The sequence below is a fragment of the Xiphophorus maculatus genome, chromosome 20 (genome assembly GCF_002775205.1).
Source record: "Xiphophorus maculatus strain JP 163 A chromosome 20, X_maculatus-5.0-male, whole genome shotgun sequence".
In the NCBI taxonomy this organism is placed as follows: Eukaryota; Metazoa; Chordata; class Actinopteri; order Cyprinodontiformes; family Poeciliidae; genus Xiphophorus; species Xiphophorus maculatus.
The window spans coordinates 32,672,146-32,692,106 of NC_036462.1; the positions used below are offsets into that span (position 1 = coordinate 32,672,146).

The 19,961-nt window shown below is 40.9% G+C and overlaps 1 protein-coding gene across 2 annotated transcripts in view; it reads right to left on the reverse strand.

Annotated features, from left to right (window-relative positions):
* sox13 (SRY-box 13) overlaps positions 1–19,961 on the reverse strand; it is a 28,153-nt gene continuing 8,192 nt past the window's right edge. Inside the window, exons 2-14 of one of the 2 annotated variants that reach the window (XM_023324738.1) lie at positions 17,227–17,437; positions 16,994–17,096; positions 14,421–14,507; positions 13,030–13,202; positions 12,141–12,209; positions 11,850–11,961; positions 9,285–9,361; positions 8,615–8,771; positions 6,742–6,860; positions 3,520–3,613; positions 2,400–2,570; positions 1,172–1,388; positions 1–377 (exon numbers count right to left, since the gene is read on the reverse strand). In XM_023324738.1, the coding sequence (XP_023180506.1) occupies positions 98–377; positions 1,172–1,388; positions 2,400–2,570; positions 3,520–3,613; positions 6,742–6,860; positions 8,615–8,771; positions 9,285–9,361; positions 11,850–11,961; positions 12,141–12,209; positions 13,030–13,202; positions 14,421–14,507; positions 16,994–17,096; positions 17,227–17,437 (1,870 nt within the window). In that variant the 3' untranslated portion in view covers positions 1–97. Of the gene's footprint in view, positions 378–1,171; positions 1,389–2,399; positions 2,571–3,519; positions 3,614–6,741; positions 6,861–8,614; positions 8,772–9,284; positions 9,362–11,849; positions 11,965–12,140; positions 12,210–13,029; positions 13,203–14,420; positions 14,508–16,993; positions 17,097–17,226; positions 17,438–19,961 lie in introns of both variants that reach the window. The other variant, XM_005799060.2, reaches the window with a different exon arrangement.

Below are 19,961 nucleotides of genomic sequence, written 5' to 3' on the forward strand. Positions count from 1 at the left end.
CTGAAGCTGAAGTTCTGTTCGTCTTCCTCTCCGTCTCCTTGTTCTGCCGGCCCACCAGACACACCGGGCCCCCAGAGGCCCACCGGGCCCGACCAGATCAGTCTGTGAGCAGCACCAGTTCCCCCTCACTCCTCTCTCCCACGTCGCTTTCTTCTCCTTCGCTGTAGGGCAGTCGCTCTCTCTCTCTCTCTCTCTCCCTGTCCCTGGGCAGCGGGGTGGGCGTGGCCCGGTCCTCGGACCTGCGGGCGGGGGGCGGGCCCTGCGGCAGGTAGCGCTCCAGCAGCGCCGGGTGAAACGGTAAGCCTGGGACGGAGATGGAGCCGCCAGCCGAGTACTGGTCGCTCTGGGAGTACTGGATCTGCTGCGGCTCTGATTGGCTGGAAGACAGGATGAGTCACCATCAGGGCGTGGCATCAGACACGACGCAACATGATACATGAACAATGAGTCTTATTCATTTTATTCACTAGTAAAAGTACTAATCTATGTGCTAAACCCGAATGAAACAGCTGGAGTTGAAAGCTCTGCTGAAAGAAACCAAATTTGAATTTACATGTAAAATGTTTCAACTGGGGAAAACTACAACTTTACGTCACCCTGAACGCACCGTCTCTGTTTGCTGGACGATAAATCGTCCCAGACGTTATTGCGATAAACGATAATATTGTTTTGAGACCATTTTCAAATAAGCTAATAGTAATGGCATAATAACAATGAAACAACACATTGAGACACAAAGACCAATAAACTTTAAATACTAACGAACATTGAAAACTGGAACTGGAAGACAGTTTCAATATACAAAATAAAAATAACAAATTAATCAATTATAAAGTCTCTAAAACAAAATTGTTCAGCTCCGGCCGAGTTATTAAATCTGTAATATTTGTTTTATGAAACTTTCTGCTTGTTGTTTGCTGTGGGGAAAAAAGAGCATGAATAACATAAAGCTTCAACAACTGTTCGCTTCATCTGAAGAACTGTAAGAGTTGCATTCATCATGGAGGACAGGCTCCAAACACTTCAACAGTCCAAAGACGGCTGGAAAAGCTGAAGGCCGTACAGTTTGTGGAGGGTTACCGTGGGTTACCATCAGTAAAGAGGGACATTGTTGCTCTCCTCATGGACTCTCTCTCAAAGCGAGTGTGAAGCGTGTCGGTTGGTTCTCTACCTGTGTGTGTAGGTGGCCCTCTGCTCCTGCCTGCGGCTCTTCATCATGGCTTTGTACTCGCCCACCCTCAGCCTTCGGCCCTCCACAATGCAGGTCCGTTTGGGTCGGGGCTTGTACTTGTAGTCGGGGTAACGCTCCAGGTGCTGCCTGCTCAGCCTCGCCTGCTCCTCATAGTACGGCTGCTTCTCCTGGTTGGACATGGACTTCCACCTGGAGCCTGGAGGCAATCGGACTTTAGCATCAAGGACGTTTGAAAATGTCCAGGTTTGGTCAAACTGCAACTTCATCAACTTTTTCTTTTCAGTAAAATTTTTTTTTTCCTCTTTTTCATACAACTTGACCTTTTATTTAGGTTAGTGTAAAGGAGGCAAAGATACACACTTTTTAAATAATAATAATAATAAAAAAGCATTTCCATTTATCTGGAAATATTCAAAGCGTATGAATACTTTGTAGCTGGTTGTGTGTATATTATCCAACAGCAGCTTCAAACACTACATAGCATCTTTGAGGCTTGAAGAGAACCATTATGAGAATATCCTTCCAATGTTTAATGACTAAAAGGCAAAACATTATCAGTTCAAGTTGAAGAACGAGAATTATTTCAGTTGTTATTGCCAAGCACAGAATTTCTCTACATGCATGAAAAGCCTGGAATGGAAACACTAGCAACCGTTTTGGAGTGACGCTGAAGCGCCACGAACCAAATTTCAACCGCAGCCATTCAGCTAATATCTTTTTCAATATGTCAAACCAAGAACAGTTATTCAGTAGGATGTACTAAAGGTAAAGACAATAAAAGTACAACAACATATGAAAAAAACTGCAACAACAATTATGCTAATGCAGTTAGCTAGGTTTAGTTAAGAAGTTAGCAAGCAGGCTACTGTGTTAACAGAAAAGTCAAAGCAAGGTTTTTTAGCCTCATTTTGGATTTGTTTTTTTTTTCATATTTAAACAGCAACTTTCTACTAAAGAAGAACAGATGAGACCATCAACTAATAGACAAGAGGTGAGCTAGCTAGAGATCTGTGGTGCCTTGGTGAGGCTTTATTATTAGTATCAGATTTTATTTTATATTACCCGACTTGCTGGATGTTGACATCATCTTTGCAAAAAGCTACAGTTGCAACAGATTTTATTAACCTGACTTTCTGGGTATTGTTTACGTCAACAGAACAGCGTTAGATGCAGAAAGCCACCGCCACCAGCCACTGGGAGGACCCACCTAGGATCTTGCTGATGGAGGAGTTGTGCATGTCTGGGAAAGCCTGGAGGATCCTCCTGCGCTCGTCCTTGGCCCACACCATGAAGGCGTTCATGGGTCTCTTTATGTGGCCGGTAGAGGAAGTGGGCCGGGTCTCAGAGTAGCTGCCGGGAACAGAGACGGGCAGGGCCCCTACAGCAAGACACAGACAGGTAAGGCTTGAAATGTCTTCCCCTGCCCCCATTAGTTACTTATCAAGTTTGTTTACTTTTCAAACCACTGTACTTATGATTTCAGCTGTGGGTCAATTCACAGGATTGTAATCAAGTTTTATATCTTTTTACATTTGGAACAGCCGTATCAGAGGTTGTTCAAAATGCGGTGCTACATGTGCAAAGATGGAAAACTGAAAGTCCACAGAGGACGGCTGGTGTTAATTGTTAGAGGAGAGCCTGAGATTAAAATGGAAAGTTTGGATGCCGCGTCACCCAAACATACTAGTTTATTATGGATGGAAAAAAAAAAGTTGATCAAGTTTATGCAAAGTCAGTGTGTAGCACTCTACTGCCATTCATTACCGTTTGTGTCCCCATTGCTGCCAATTGACTTCCACTCATTAGAAGACAAAATGACTCCTGATCAAGTCAATAAGAGTCTTGAGCAATCTTCTTCCAGTACGTGTTGATTTTTAGAGTCACACATTCACCTACCATAGACTAAGTAAATTGTAAAAAATATATTTTTAAATAGTTTCCATAGCTGCTATCCACATTCAAATCACATCTAGGAATACCCTAATGGAACAGATTTTAATGTATGACTATTCTAATTATTAGGACTTAGTTTGATGTACTTAAAGTTTTGCCTGTAATTTTTCTTTATTCCTGTAAAGACAGTGTTTAGAAAAGCGCTGTACAAATTAAATGTATTATTATTATTATTAATAATTTGTCTCCTGTCAAAGTGACACTGAAACGTTTACCAAGAGGGGAAGACATCTTGAAAGTCTGCTGTCCTACTTTGACACGTTTCAATTAAAACACAGTGTTGGTAGTTGAAATATTCCAGTGCTAACGTAACGTTCTGGTGAAAAGCCTTTATTCTGAGTAAGGAACAGCAGCAGCATCGTGGGAACACCTACCCTCAGAGTCACTGCTGAGGTGCTCCTCACCGTGCCTCTCTTCACTGCGCTCACAGCGACTTATTTTTTCCGCACGAGGAGAACCTTTATAATCCTGCAGACAAAAATAAAAAACAAAAAGAACCCAATGAAGTCATCCATGGTGTAACCTCACTGGTATATCAGCATTTGAATTTGGATCGTGGTAAAACAATCACCCAGTGTCGGAAGAGTGGCACAAAGTTCTATTTATGGTAAGAGACACGGCGCCGGCCAATCAGAGGCTGCTCAGAGTGTAGCGCTGCATGTGCAAAGATGGAAAACTGAAAGTCCACACAGGACGGCTGGTGTTGATTGTTAGAGGCCGAGATTAAAATGTAAAAAAAAAAAAAGTTTTTTTGTTTTGCAAAACTGCTGTTTTATCTGTCACCTACTCTGCTGCTGCAAATTGCGAACAGAGTAAAGAGGAGTGGAATACCAAAATAGGTCAGTCAACAGTTTTGGTGCTAACGCAGCAGCGCAGGAGAGATGGAGCAGGATAATAAAGGAGAGGACGAAGAGGAGGAGGAGGAGGAGGAGAGCTAAGTACAGTATTAGTGAGGACAAAGAGGGAGGGCAGGTGGCTCTGTCAATGCCACACTGAGGCCTTTGTGGTATTGTGAGGCGGCAACAGCTGTTGCTCAGGACAAGGCTGAGAGCTGGAGATTCAGTCACCTCAAAGAATGAAGGCCGGGATGGGAGGCCGTCGTCACGAAGCCCGATTCCTAAAATACTAGACTGTTCCTCAACGACAACAGAAAAGACACAATTCAATTTTGAAACCATTTCCTTGAACTTAAAACGCAGACGAGTGTGAAAAACAAGCACGGACGATTACTCTAACGCTGTGTGCTGAACTGTAACAATGTGCCTCAGTGTGTGGCTGAACCACAGCTGGGATATTTGTCCATCAGTTTAGTGCTGTGAGAAGCATGACTCCCTGTAATCCAAAACCACGCTGACCTCTAAATTGCATCCTACATGTCAGATGGAGACTGACTTGGGACTGCTTTCCCATTCCCTTATGGAGTTTAATCAGCTAGAGGCTATTTGGAGTCCGCAGTCTCATTTAATACCCTATTTGTTTCCATATGTCAACAGCGCCGCCACAGTGTTCCTATTTGCCACCTATATAGACTGATTTAAAACGACTTTTATACGTGTCTGAACACGAAGACATGGAGTGCTTGTTTTGTTTAACCCAAAGTCCTGCAGCTATGAAGTGTTCCTGTCAGATACGGTGATCCTCTCTGTACAGAGTGAGTGTGCTGGAGATAAGAGGGGTGAAATGCAAATCCTAATACTATGTAGGACTACGAGTGTCCTCAAATGGTCAGATCATCATTAGTTCAATTATTCAGAACATAGGCCCACTGGCCTGCTGTTGGAGCCACTTCAAGCATTCAGCAACGCAAGGCGAGCTGAATCTTCATTAGTGCAGACAGAGCTTCTGCAAGGGTGTAATGAGATTTAGTAATGGTATCATACAGTCACTGCTGTGACATTTCTGCAGCACTTGCATGAAATCTCTAACAGTGGCACATCTAGCTGATTTTTCCAGTGGGCTGGTCAACTGAACAAAGATACAACACCAAAGATGTGACGGTCATGGCACAGAATTTCTCTACATGCACAAAAATCCAAGATAAAGTGTTATTGAAGCGTATTAGCAAATGTTTTGGAATGACTGTGGTTCAACCAAGGCCAGCCAGATAATACCTTTTAGGATTTACCAAACAGAAAAATGTTAAGTAAGGTGTGAAGACAATAAAAGCACAACTACCAATAAAAAAACTGCCACATTTATGTTAATAACTGCCTTTCATGCAGTTAGCTAGGTATATTTAATAAGCTAGCAGGTTAGCACACAGTCAACAGCATGTTGTGTGTGTTTCTTTAGCCTCATTTTGGATTTTCTCCATGTTCATATGACAACATGCTATTAAAAAACAGATAAAACTAAGCTCCAATGAAAAGACAAGAGGTGAGCTAGCTAGAAATTCGTGTCAGCTTTTAGGTTAACCTGACTTTGTGGATATAGATGACATCGATCAACATCATTAAAAAAAAAAGTCACAGCTAGAACAGATTTTAAATGGATCAGATTTGAGCAGTTATATGATTTCTCTATTGTCTTAGGCAAAAAACCACAAATCATCTCTCCTGCTAGCGTTAGACACAAGTTTGTTTTGGTTGTATTTACCCAGAATACCCTGTGCAATAGTGCACTTCCTGCTGTTGGAGCAGACTCCAATTCGCTTGGTGCTCGTAACACACCTGAGTTCACCTCAACAGAACCAGGACCGAGGTTTTTCAGGCAGACCAGAGCTTACGTTTTTTGCTCCTCATCAGAGTTCGGTTGTGCATTCACACCTCCCCAAGCGAACCAGACTTTCTACAAACAGAAGTTGGACTGAATCGGACCAATACCACACTGAATGAAGCTATGCTATTGCTACAGTATTGATCCAAACAACAATCAGGCGTTACAGCCAGCAAAACGCTGTTAAAGGTTACGTAACACCACAGCTCATTACTCTAAATATTTGTTTTTGCCCATGAGAATGAGTTATATTTTCATGCATTATAATATGCTGTAGGTCATCTCTGTAATTTTGGCCACAATGACTAGAAAACACCATATAGCTGTTTTGTTTTGACAAACTAAATTCCTTTCAGTTACACATCTTACAGTGATGTAGTTCTGGCTGCACTCTAATAAATGTTTTCTATGTATCTCTACTGATTGAGTAAACAAATATTGAAGCAATAAAATAACCAGGAGATTACAGGAAAAGGTTCATCCCCTTGTGACCTTTTGCTCTCATCCGACTTCGTGCTGCTACTGATCCATTTAACCATGAAGGTGACGCTACGCTCCGACTATATGATGTAGTACTGATGTAGCTTTGGTCACAGATTATTCCATAACCAAGATGAGACCGACAGGAGGTCAGCATCAGGTCAGGTCAGGATGAACTCTCCGCTGTTTGTGTCTGAGAGGAAGACTGAGGAGATCAAAGTAATCGCACCCTAATGTAGGTTGTGTTTTTAATTGTTAGACCTTCCAGTCAGGTTGGTACAATATTGCCAAATTACTTTTATACAACCTACTAACTTTGGTGAATATTCAGATTCAGCATAACCAGATAGAACCAAGGTGCGTCTACCAGTCTGTTCAACAAGCATGTAGACACAACTCACCATTTTTCCAGAACCGTCTCTCTCTCTGTCCCTGTCTCTCCCTCCGTTGCTGTGACTCCTCAAGAGCTGCTGGGCATCATGGATGGCCTGGGTGACCACGTCGCCGTCTCCTAGGAAATCTGATGACAAAGGCAGAGCAGACGGACGAAACACTTGAAAACGAGCGACTAGGTGGAAATAAAAACAGGGTAAAAAAAAGAAGAAGATTGTAGATTCCACTACAACTACAATAAACTACACACATGTATTACTGTAACAATTCAATAATTCAAAGGAGCAAACTTTCTTTTTATTTACTTCATTTCAAAATTCACCAACAGAGATGACAATGAGAACAAAGCGGATGGTCTCTAAAGGGACAGTGGGAAATTTCTGAAGTAGGTTTCTGTTTAGAAGGTACGGGCAGTAAACGTCTGACTTGAAGAAGAAAACTCCTTTCCTGGTTTTATGCTATTTTGATTGACAGGCTGCTTGTTGAGGCTAATGCTAATGCCTATACTCTGAGAGGCATTTTATCATCTTAGCAACTTTAGTCTCAAAAATTTCCAATAATTTTCCAGAGCTGTTCCCATGGATTGCTGTGAAACCTTCTGGACTGGAGATCAAAGGTTTATGTTGCTGGAATGCCGCTTTTCTATTGGCCCAGTTCACACCATCTTGTGTATAAACACATACATATAATTACATAAGTATTTATATACTTATGTACATCAAGATTCCAGTAATCTCTTTGTGTCGCAAAGCCAGGCATGTTAAACGTCTTCAGTAAGGTTCAAAGAAGACCGTACAATATTCAAACCATCTTTGTTTAGACTCTTACTTTGAAGAAAGAAAAGCAGCAGTTCCTATAAAAGCCTATTTTAATACTTCACACATTAATATGCATCAATATGCTCAGTGGAAACCATCTTAGTGCTACAGCAGAAGCTAACATTTACCGTTTTCCTTCTTTCCACTCTGAAGAGGGTCCAGCCAATCGGTGGCCAGGGAAACAAATGCTGCTCCTGGATTGGCTGCTGTGCAATAGCGTTTAAAGTAGCAGTGTAACCTGCTATTCCTAAGCTACATTTTTTTTTCAAATCTTTTAGATGCACTCTACAAATTAAAAAACAAAAAATTGATGATGAGGTTTCTCTGAAAATAATTTGGCGTTATGTTCCACAGAAAAATCCATGACTAGGTGAATCTGTCAGTACTGATCCGTCACTAGGCGGGGGGTCCACTGTAATAATCAGTGCATTCCCTAGTGTACTACAAGCCTGGCAGGCTGCCAGGCTTATAATACAGTACATGTGTTCATATACTGCCCCCTGCAGGCTAACCGTTGTTTGTTTTTAAAACACCAATAACACTGAGAGCAAAGACGAGTTAAAGAGTCTCCTTGGTGAGAAGCACAATGGCAGCACAGCATGGTCAGAATATGAACACATTTTTATTCACTGGATCTCTGTAAACACTTCCTGTCTCTACCGGTCTGCATGCCAACAACTTCAGTGAACAAAGAGACAAATCATGGATAAAGGATAAAAATAAATAAATAAAAATTATGTCTTCCAATAACCCATAGTTAGCGAGTCATATTTTCAAATGTCCAGTCAACTTTAAACCTTTTATCCCAAAGACACGAGGGACGTTCTGGGGGAAACCCTGAATAATGACTTCATTCTTCAGCTGGTGGTGAGTCCAAGCACTCCAGTTCAACCAGTAGAGATTTCAAGAGCAGCCATTACTGCAGCTTGTTTCTTATTCTGTCATAGTGGATGCACATCACATTAAAACTGGAAAAACGTTTTTTTTTGACTTCATATATTATTTTACATCACAGAAACCTGGCAGGTGACCTTGGGACGACCCCAGCCTGCGGGTTACTCACTGAGGGCGGGCCGCGGCGGGCTGCGGGACACCTCTCTGGGTCTGTAGGCGCCCTGCATGGATCCCACTGATCCCAGCTCCAGGCTCAGAGGGCTGGACGTCTTCCCCAGCTCCATCCCCTTGGGCTTGGAGGTCAGGTTCAGCGGCTGGCTCGCCTCCTGCGGAGAGTGCAAACCATCAGGGGGGCGGGGCCTCTGCCGACGCCAGGCGGAGCGACAAAGGATGAGGGTGTGCGCGGATCCCGGGTATGAACAGCACACCTGACATGTTGGAGCACATCCGTCACACCTTAGCATTTTTTTTTGTTGTCTTTTATGCCTTATTCTCATCCTCTCATTCCTTTTGTTTACTCAAGCTGTGTTGGTCCATCTCTCCTTGAGAACCTTCCGTGCAAACGGCTTGCGCTGCACCTACACCGCACACACTGAACCTTTGAACAGAGGGTGTGGCGTATTCCTAAAGCTTTTCAGCCTCCTAAATACTAGAAAAACCCATTGCTTGCTCAATCCCGAGAGAATCACTTTCCTTAACATTGCTTTAAACCACAAACACACATCCAGCACCTACACCCACTGCAGAGCAAATAGGTTCCCATCTACCATCTTAATGGGCGCAATCAAATAGCAGGCGGAGAAATGGGAGGTAATGTAAACAAGAGTGTGATGTGGTACCTGGCGGAAGGAGCTGCTGCTCCTCTTGATGGGCGTGTGGTGGCTGTTTGGGAGCAGCTGCATGGGATAGTCGACTGCTGGAAAGAGGCAGAGCACAGGTTTACAGGCTGCAGGCGGATCTGAACCAAGAAATGTTCAGCGTGCGCTTCCATTGACCGTGTGATTGTACAAACTGGAACAGCCAAAGTAAATTTGCTTCATGGAAACGCGGCAATTTCAGGGAAAAAAAAAAGAAAAAAAAAAATCAATAAAAGTTGTTGAGCTGTAATGAGGTGGCTTTTCTGCAGTATCTAAATTAGCATAATTACAAAACTGCAATGAACACACTTTTATTGCATCGTGCGAGTCGTCATTGCGTTGTCACCACTTCCTGTCAGCATCTCCAGAAAGGATTAAAGCGACAGGAAGTAGAAGGAGGATGACGACGTGGAGAGGTTGTGTTTTTTTAATGACATTGTGTGAACAAGTGATTTTAATTACATTTGTCATTTAATGGAAACACCGCAATTGCAAAATAATTGTTTTTGTCAACATTTGCGGAATATGGACAAAGTTTTGCGCACATTTTGTAATGGAAACACAGCAACTAATACACCGGGGTGGTCAGAACATTTTCCTGACCCTTCACAATTATGATGAGCTACTCTGACCAACGGAACATTGTGATAACGTCTAATGACGTTTGTGGCTGTAATGTAACAAAGTAAGAAATTCAACCTGGGAATACTTTTGCATGAACTGGACCACGCCGCCATGGCAGTGGGTGGTCCGGTCTGACGAGGGGAAAAACAAATGAACAACATCTACCTGAACGTCATCACAGACCAAATGCACCCCTTAAAGAAACAGCATCCCACGATACCAGTGGCATCACTGATGCCAGATAAAGCAAAACATGGTTCAGGATTGGCTGGAAGAAACAAGAAATTTGAGGCGCAGCTTAGAATTAGAAAATTCACCGAGTGATAATCGGATTGAGAATAAATATGATCTGTTCCAGTCTGTTCTGATCGGCTCGATTTGGACTCCAGCTATGCTGGACTGGACTGTATTTGGTCCATTTGATTAAACTTAAATTCTATGAAGGAGAGAAACTAACAGAACGAAACGAAATTCATGAGCAACTACTGTACGTCCATCCCAGGTCATTTAAATCCATTTATTACAGTCCAACTCGCTCCTGTTCAGTTACCATAGCGACCCAGCTCAACTCCATCAGCTGTGAGACATTGCAGTGAGGTAACCGAGTTAAGCTGGACTGAATCTAAAGTGTGTGGATAAAGAGCGGTGCTCATTTATAGTGTAATGCGGGATGGAAATGACAAGCAGAGGGACCAACAATGACTTTATGGACACACCAGCAGTTTGCATGCTTATCATAACCTGCATAGTTAATATCTCCATGGAGATAATAGCGCTGATGTTGCTACAGTAACAGAAAAACACTGAGGGTGACTGGTTCCTCAATTGGTGACTGTGCAATGTTTTCATGACTTATGTTTTTATGATGTAAAACATTTTGAACTGCCCCGTTTGTGCTTCTCAAACAAACTTGATTGTTTGATTGATCGACCGATTCATTGAAATGCTCCAAATAATTTTTTATGCTATCCAACATCAACACTAACATGTGTAAATCAGTGTGATGATATAAATTATTATTTGGAAATGAGTTTTTCCAGAGTGGAATAATCATAATAAAACTTCTATGGAACTGCCTAGAAAATTCAAAGAAAAAACTCCCAAAGTACTTAAAAAAAAAAAAAATCAAAAGAAATAATTTTTATAGAAAAAAGAAAGAAATAATTTATTTAATCATCCCTGAAAGATGATTAAAATGATGTTCCCTTGATGTTTTTAATACGTCTGACAAACTTAGATAAGAGGTGGTGCATGTTGCTTATCTGTCCTATGTGGACATCATATCACTCTTCTAGTTTAGGTAAAACAAAATAAAAAATTCTGAATAAATAAATATGAATCAGCAATTCAGGTTTTCAGGAATAAATGCATCATTACAGACGTTGAAACAAAAAGAGTCCATTAAGAGCTTTTATATGTCAGCCAAATGAGTTGTGGAGCAAAGCGGCGGTGATGAGTCGACACGGCGGAAAGCAGAAACGTACTTTCAGATTACATGAGGTGTAGAAAGGCCAGGATGTTCCAGGTGCAGCTGGAAAGTCTTCAGTTAGTTCACTTCCAAATCATTATTTCATCTTAGTCCATAATTCAAAAGTGATTTTAGATTGGACCATGTTCTGACAGGCTAGTTTAAATTCACCTGACGTTTTAGGGAAAATCCCAAATGAACAATACGCCATTGATGTTCAGGGTGCAGCTGATGCAAATGTACAAAATTTAAAAAAATAAAATAAAAAGAGGCACCACCAAAATGAAAGTCAGCAGCCTTTCTTCACACACCTGACAACACCTCCTACTTACACAGTTATGAACTTAGTGGCTATTCTAACGTTCCTCCAATCTGTTGTCTTTCTCTCCATGCTGCCATTTCTCGGTTTCAGTGTTTGTTTGTTTTTCTCTCTTTCTTTTTTTACTTCTACTCACTCGGCTTGCAGGGGATGGGCTGCAGAGGCAATGTCATCGGGGGATCTGAGGAGACGGGGAGGGTCTGGGTGTTGGGGTGGAAAGCCGGGATCATCACGTAGGGCATGTTCACCTGCTGGGACAATGAAAAAAACAAAAAGGAACCTTACATAAAATGTTCTGGGGTTATTTTCTCCAGCACTCTAATGTGCTGACCTGCGGCGAGAACTTCTCATTTGTAACGGTCATCTGGTGCTAGATGCGCCCGCCGTGATATATGGAGACACACGAAAGCTCTGGAGAGGAGCTGACCTGGATCTGCTGCTGAAGCAGGTTGATCTTATGCTGCTGCTGGATCAGCTGCTGCTGCTGCTTGGCGATCTGAGAGACGAGGCACATTCATTAGCTGCTGTGTGAGCAACCAGAGACGCACGCAGTGCAAGGGAAAAAGTCAGAGCACTGCCACAATCTGTCACATTTGCTCAACAGCTGCGTTTCCATTACAGATGTGTGCAAATCTTTGTCTACGTTCTGCTAATGCCGAAAAAAGAAACTATTTCACATTTGCGGTGTTTCCATTAAATTAGAAATGAAATTAAAATCACACATGAATAAGTTTGTTGACATGATAAGCGATTCAAAATCATGGTGCTGACGGATGTCAGTGTTTTATGCAGGCTGCGGAGCCACAAGCCCCGAAGCCTAGCGGCTACTGTGGAGCCACTACGTATGCGGCGTTTTGGGGAAATTGTAGTCAGTGATTTTACAGAAGAGTTATGGATTCGACACACTGAAATGTCACACAACGTTTTAGGAACTGTGATGCTGCGAGAGCTCTGGAGGAGCCAGCTGCACACTGTCTGCAAATAAACAAAACAAACCATCTTCCTCCTACTGCTGCTTCCTGTCTTCTTCCTCTGCATTTCTGCCAGTAGTAACAACCGGTTGTTGATCATGTGACCCTTGTGATGCAAAAATTTTATTTATTTATTTTTTTTAATTCAGCTGGAGAAAAAAAAAGAATCACCTAAAATGCACGTTTTTGCGTTGGGATGCACGTTTTTCATCAAGCGAATTTGTTTTTTTGCAATTTCAATTGGTTCTGTTGTTGCTGGAAACGCAGCTGGTGATGTTCTGGAATGCCAGACCACAGGAACGTCTCATATCATCCGACTGATGATATTCCTGCAGGAAGCCGTACCTGCTCCTGCTGCTGCCGGGCCAGCTCCATCTGCTGCTGCTGCTTCTCCAGCAGCAGGGCGGCCATGTTCCTCTGCTCTGAGTGGGCCCCCAGCAGCTGCTCCCTGAGGCCGCTCAGCTGGTTGATCATCATCAGCAGCTGCAGCTCCTTCTCCGCCAGAGACTCCGGGGTGCCTGGAAGCCATCAGAGCAGGCGTGTCAACCTGGTTTTCATTTCGTCCCACACGCCCACACACACAACACAAATGTCCTAAAAAGTGCCGATGGTGGCAGAATCTGTTGATAAAACTTCCCATTAAGAGACTATTAAAATGTGAATAAATAACAGTCTGATGAGAATGTATCAAAGTTAAATGACACTGAACACAACACAGTTTGGCATAATACAAATGCCGGATTTGGACGCGAGTTTGACACCTGTGAATAACTGAATCTAAAAATAAATATTTATTGGAAAATTCTTTTGATCATTTTTAAGTTTTCTGTTATAAAAGAGAAACTTTGTTTTTGTGAATAACGGTTCAAATTTGACAAAATGTGGATTCCTGTTTTTGCAGGAAACCATCCAATGTTTGCAACTCATTTTCAGTGAGTGATTAATTAGTTATTAACATTTTTTTTTAATAAAACTGACATTCCCTGATATGACGGACTTTAGTAGTACATAATATTTATGTACCGTATTCCAGTAATCGCCATAGCTGTATTTCAGATGTGTATTAAGTCATGAGGTGGTGAAAAAATTGTCTGATCTTGATCTGGACCTGCTGGGTGGAAACTCAAACACCAGATCATTTCACAGTTAGGCGGAGATGTGGCCAGGTTGTTTAAAAACATCTGTGCCAATTTCCTAAATACAACTTAAAATTTCAAATCCATAATCATAAATTGTCTTTTGCTAACAATGACAGTGAAACTTATCAAACAGTGGCAAGCAGGATGGAGACGCTAATAGCAGCTGGGAAGATCAAGCCTACAAATCGTCTTTATTCCATTTAAACGCTGCAGTTGCTGCCATAACTTTGGGTCAGTGTTATGCTTGGGTTGTTGACAAAAAAAAATTATTTTTTTTTTTCAAACATTACAAACCCTTTCCTTTATGAATCATACACAACAAAATAAATGAATTAAAAAAAAAAAATGAAATTAATTAATTACAAAATTAATTACTGGCCATCATAGTTTAACATAAAGCGTTATTATCATTGCGCCCATTGCAACTACAACCGCAATCAGTTTTAACCAAACACAGTAAGACTATTAATGGAATATTAAAGCACAGTTGTTCCACTTAATCTAAAAACCACCAACACTTAACAATGCAATGAAATACAAACAATAAATTAAATGGAGTAAAGTTGTTTTTCTTTTTGTTTTTTCAGCAGAGCTGACCTTTTAGTTGTCCTGCGCCCACTGAGCTTTTATCCAGAAGTTTCTCCTTCCAGTCGGCGTTCAGCAGCTTCTCGATAGTCGGCATTACTGTTAACAGAACCAAACAGGCACTCAGCTGAACTGCTCGGCACGGCACTACACGACACCCAGAATCTACTCCGTCAAATCAAAACACATCTAACAGTAGCGCTAACTGCTTTCTGCGTCTCCCCGCCCGCCCGGCCTAATGGCACTGATTGGAGAAGACGGTCGGGATGTCGAAGGCCGCGGGATTGTTTGTGCATCAGGGAGAAATTTGGAGTGTTTGAGTGGATCAATATTTGGACAGAATAAACCAAGGTCACAGAGTGGAGAGAATTTGAGAAAAAAGAAGAAAAAAAAAAAATCAACCAAAGAGTTCAGAATTGTGAAAAACATTTCTTGAGGGTAGAGAATGAACAAAAAAAGCAGCTTCAGTCCACTTTAAATCAATCTAGAGCCCAGCAACAGCATGACTGTGCAACAATACAAAATGTATTTCTCTTAAAATGTTATGAATGTAGCTTGAACATATGATTACTTAAAGAGCTTGATTCTAAAATCACAAACAAAAAGTCTTAGATACTGAAATGTTGGCCTCCGGGGGATGTTGTGTGTCCATTTCCTACACAGCATACACATTGCCCTCACCTGTGGGGGCGCTGCAACAAGAACCACTGACGGAAACAAAAAAAACTTCTGAAGAAGAAGTTTTTTGTTTTTTTGTCAGCGGTTTCTGATTCAAAAACTGTCCGAATATTTGTCTAAAAGCATTGATTATCCAATCTGGGGTTGGTCCTAAGGAAACAAATTAAGTAATCAAAAGGTAAAACAGTTTGTCTATTTAAGTTCTTACTCCATCTCAATAGGATTATATTCAGTTACTCTTAAAATATATCAATGTGGAGGCAGTAAACCTTAGAGACCTGAACATCAAAGAGTTTGCTGACCAGAAGGGGTGGGCGATATGGACACCAGTCAGACGTGCACACACTAACTGTATTTAATCATATTTTCATATGTATTGATTTTTACTGACACTCTCATTGAACAAACAGTGGATAAAATAACACTCCTGACAATGTGGACAGTTGTGGGGGGTTTAAAGCATCATTAATTAGAATTTATCATGGCTACAATAATAAATAATCTTATCGTGGTTAGAAATTTATGATGATGTGTGATAAACGATACAATAAATGCCCAGCCCTACTGACCAGTCATGCGAAAGACTTAAAAAATACCAAAGGGTGTCTTTTAGTTATTATGTCTTCATATTTAAAAAGTAATGTTACACTTTAAAATTTTGAAAAAAAAAAAAATAGCTACATTCAGTTTGAACTTCTGTCCAGGGGAAGACCGACTGTCTGGAGTCCAGACTGATGTACACAATGTCCATGTCTGGCGGCCCTACGCTGTCATAATGTAACAAAAAAATTATATTAAATCTAATTTGTATCGACCGCGACAGCCCATTGGTTGATTTTATTGACGGACATTGGGCTTATCCAATGAAATCCCTCAGTCCTCTTTAGCCCTGCCCTCCCTCTAAGTTTATAAATAGCGCCATTTCAGCTAACCGGAGTCCAAGAAAATGAGCGGATACGAGACGGGCGGGTCAGAAAAACTATGACAAAAGCTAAAAAGTGCATTAGCCCATTCAGAAAAATGCGTCAAACTAACCGATAAATTTACCACACAAACTCTGACCGCTGGAACAGATTCAGTAGCGGACAAGGAGAGGGAATTAGCGATTCAGGGGCTTTATTATCGTCGGAGGAGGATGATGAGAGAGACGTGACCAGGGACAGATTGAGGAAGAGTTCAGATTAGCTGCTGCTGCCCGGTAAGGAGTGAAAATGTTCATAAAGAAAAAGTTTCATGCATGTAGGAAGGCAGGTGTGTGTGAGGGGGAAGCTAACACTAAGCTCCAGGTGTCAGAAAAACTCTGGAGTAACACAAGAATGATGACGGGATTAATAATGAGCACGTTCATTATTAATGACATGATAATGACTATATGTAACTAAAATTATATTTTAGTAATAATTGTTCATTTCAATAGAAAACATAATAAGTAAGGGAAAACAAATAAAACAGTTAGAAAACAGCTAATGATACAATTTAAAAATATTTAAAAAATGACTAGACATCTTTAATAAATACTATCAAAATTTGGAAATGTTCAACATATGATTGCAAGAATGTTAGGGTTGTGTAGTTAAAGTTTGCTGTTAGTAATTACTTCAAATGAACTTATTGCACTACAACCCTGTTAAGGTGTCCATGCTTCATGTTAAATTATTCTGTATATGTACATCTGTATGGTAAACTTATTGTCAGTAAATTGGTTTTCATAGAGTTAAGAATAAATCATACATTTTCTATCATTTGCTTGTACTTGTCGAGTTTGTAATAGGAAAAAAAAAAACAGTGGCTGGAGGAGGAAAATGTTTTATTTCCACCCCTGGATAAAAGAAATAACACTGTCTGGAACACTAGAACATCTTTGAAGTATTTCCACCAACAAGTGACTCTCAAACATGACTACAGACCTTCCTTAATTTTGGCTGGCCCCTCTGATCGCTCGTGAATCCCGGCTTCCTTCACTCCCATGGGGCTTTGCTTGTGAGGCGGCTCCTTTCCTGGAGAGCCCTCCTATAAGAACATGGAGCAACTCATCATCACACCAAGCAAATCTGACTGTTTCAGCATCGTTCCCCAGTAGGGGGGAAGAATCTTTATTATATTTAAATGCAGTCCCATTCCTCCCAATAAGACTCCTTACTGAAGGGGAGCGTGACAGTGGGGGGGTCAGCTGGCGCGTCTCTAGAGGCTGATTTGCTGACCAGTCGTGCAGAGTCCTGGGGTGCTCCGAGTTGGTTTTGGCTCCGCCGTCTCCGCCGCATTCCTCCTGTTCCACTTTGACGCCGATGTCCGCCATACGTACATCCCCACCAGAAAGGAGGTGCAGAGCTGAAGGGCTGGGCTCAACCATTCTGTTGGAAGAACAAACAAATACATAATGCTAATTGTCCTCTGGGTGTGGCGCGCTGCGAGTCTCTGCCATGCTAATTTGCCAGTTTTTGTACAGGTAGTTGATACTAAGCATGACTCAAAATGGAAATTACATGGAGACAAGGGAAAGTTTCAGAATCGTCTCATTTCATGCGCTGGCAAACTGAAAATGTGGGCACAGTCCTAATTAGAGGCTTGGCCACAAACACAAAGAGATTAGATGGTTTTTCAGTCCCACCCTGTGTGGTGCTAGCCTTGGCTTGCAAAATGTTCCGACTTGAGCCTGGAGTTCTTTCACAGGGTGGTTCAGGTTGACACGGACTGCAGCCAGGTCCGCTTTTAGTTAGTTACCAGCTTTGACTTTTCACTGGCCGGCCCACAGAATGACCGTAGCAGTGAAAGGAGCTTCATGAGTTTAGGGCTAAACTGTTGATGTATCTCAGATTTTCAAAAGGAAGACTCCAAATACGTGAAAAACACCAGAGATGTGGTCAGGTTGTTGAAACTGAACACAGATTCTCAGGAAAATCTCCAGCTGAAGATCTCATGTCTCCAGGTCAGAGGTCATGGCACCAAGTACATTGGCTTTTCTATCATTTTCTTCCACATGCATTGTAATTTTTAGTTAATTTTCACGGGTACGTTTTGCACCCATAAACAAACCCATTCATTACATTTTACATGTGACAATCCATCCAGCTACACAACAGATAAAATTCAATTTAGCAAGAAAATAGCTTAGAGGTATTTTGGGGCAAAATCCCACTGAAATGTAATGTAAAATGTCACATTTCAGTGAAACATTTAAAATGTTCAAGCTGAAACGGCCAAAAATGAGTAGTAAGTAGCAATGCACGTCAAATGTGTTTTTCTCAGTAAACGTTGAGACCAACTAGGATTCAAATATTGTTTAGATGAGTATGGTTCAGTGTCACTAATCTAATCTCTGCTGCACCTTTACAAAAATGCAAGGCTCTAAATAGAAATAAGCTTTACTAAATAAACCCACATAGTAAAATTCCTCAAACATTGATTTATTGTAGCATCTCTGAATACAGATTACGTGCTATTTAAATTATAACTTAAGCTGCTTTATTTTTAAACCTGCTTTGGTTTTGCCTTGTCCTGGATGGCTGAGAACCTGCAAGCAGAAATAATGAATATCTGGGAAGCATCATAACTTAAAGCTCAAGCACTGAAACAAAAATAGATCACGTTATTTTGTGGTTTCAAAGACTACGCTGACTACTCTTCTTCAGCAGTAGAGCTAAATGGTTAAAATATTTGCTTTAGTCTGTCAAAGCAATGTAGCCAGTGTTGCTAGTTTTGATTTCCAAAGCATAATGTGATAATTTATCATAACTCAGCCAAAGTAATGAAATAACTAACTGCAGTCTGATTTTTATTGTTAGTGTGTTTCATCCTATTGAGCTACATATCTTTTTCTTTAAGTATTTACTTACTGAAGGATTTTTTTGCTTGTGCAGCATAACCACAGCTAGCTCCTCAGCTCAGCGGGTTTTCCGCTGCGCTGCTGTTGCTCCTCCTACAGGTTGGACTGAACCATTGTTCTAACAATGGCGGGGGGGACATAAAATTTCATCCTTATTTTATTTCCCTAGATGAATGGTGGATTTATTTAGTTCTTTGTTTCTATTGCATTTTCATATAGACATTTTTTTAATACAAAGGTTTCTTTTGTGAATTTTTGGGGTTATGGGGACAAATCTACCCTTCAAGATTGGGGAAGTGGTTCATATCTTTTAAAACACTTTTTTTGAAGTTTTGCGTTGCACATGTGTCACAATTCATAATATTATTTTCTTTATGCAAAACTATTGTGGCTGTCATTCTCTTGGCATTCTGTTTTATTTTATGCCCCCTCACCACCCAGCATATTTTTGTGATATGTACACAGTTATGTGTTGTTGTTTACTGCAACAAATAAAGTTCCTATAAAAAAAAAGCGTTGGATCTATGAGTCAAGTTTATTTGTACATTTCAGCAAAAAGGCAGCACAAACTTAGTGCCTCAAATGACAAAAACATAACACAACCAGTTATGAAACAAGCATCAAATGCCACCATCAAGCAAATATATCGATAAATGTTCCTATTAATATTATTTAGGCAAATCTTAACAGGTGAAGGTTTGAAGGATGTCAGTGTTCTGCCTGTTTTACCGTTTTCTGGAAGTTTGTTCCAGATTAAAGGAGCAAAGCATATATATATATATATATATATATATATATATATATATATATATATATATATATATATATATACAGTACAGACCAAAAGTTTGGACACACCTTTTAATTCAATGAGTTTCCTTTATTTTCATGGCTATTGACATTGTAGATTCACACTGAAGGCATCAAAACTATGAATAACACATGTGGAAATATGCACTAAACAAAAAAGTGTAAAACAACTGAAAATACCCCTTATACTCTAGTTTCTTCAAAGTAGCAACCTGTTGCTGTGATTACTGCTTTGCACACAC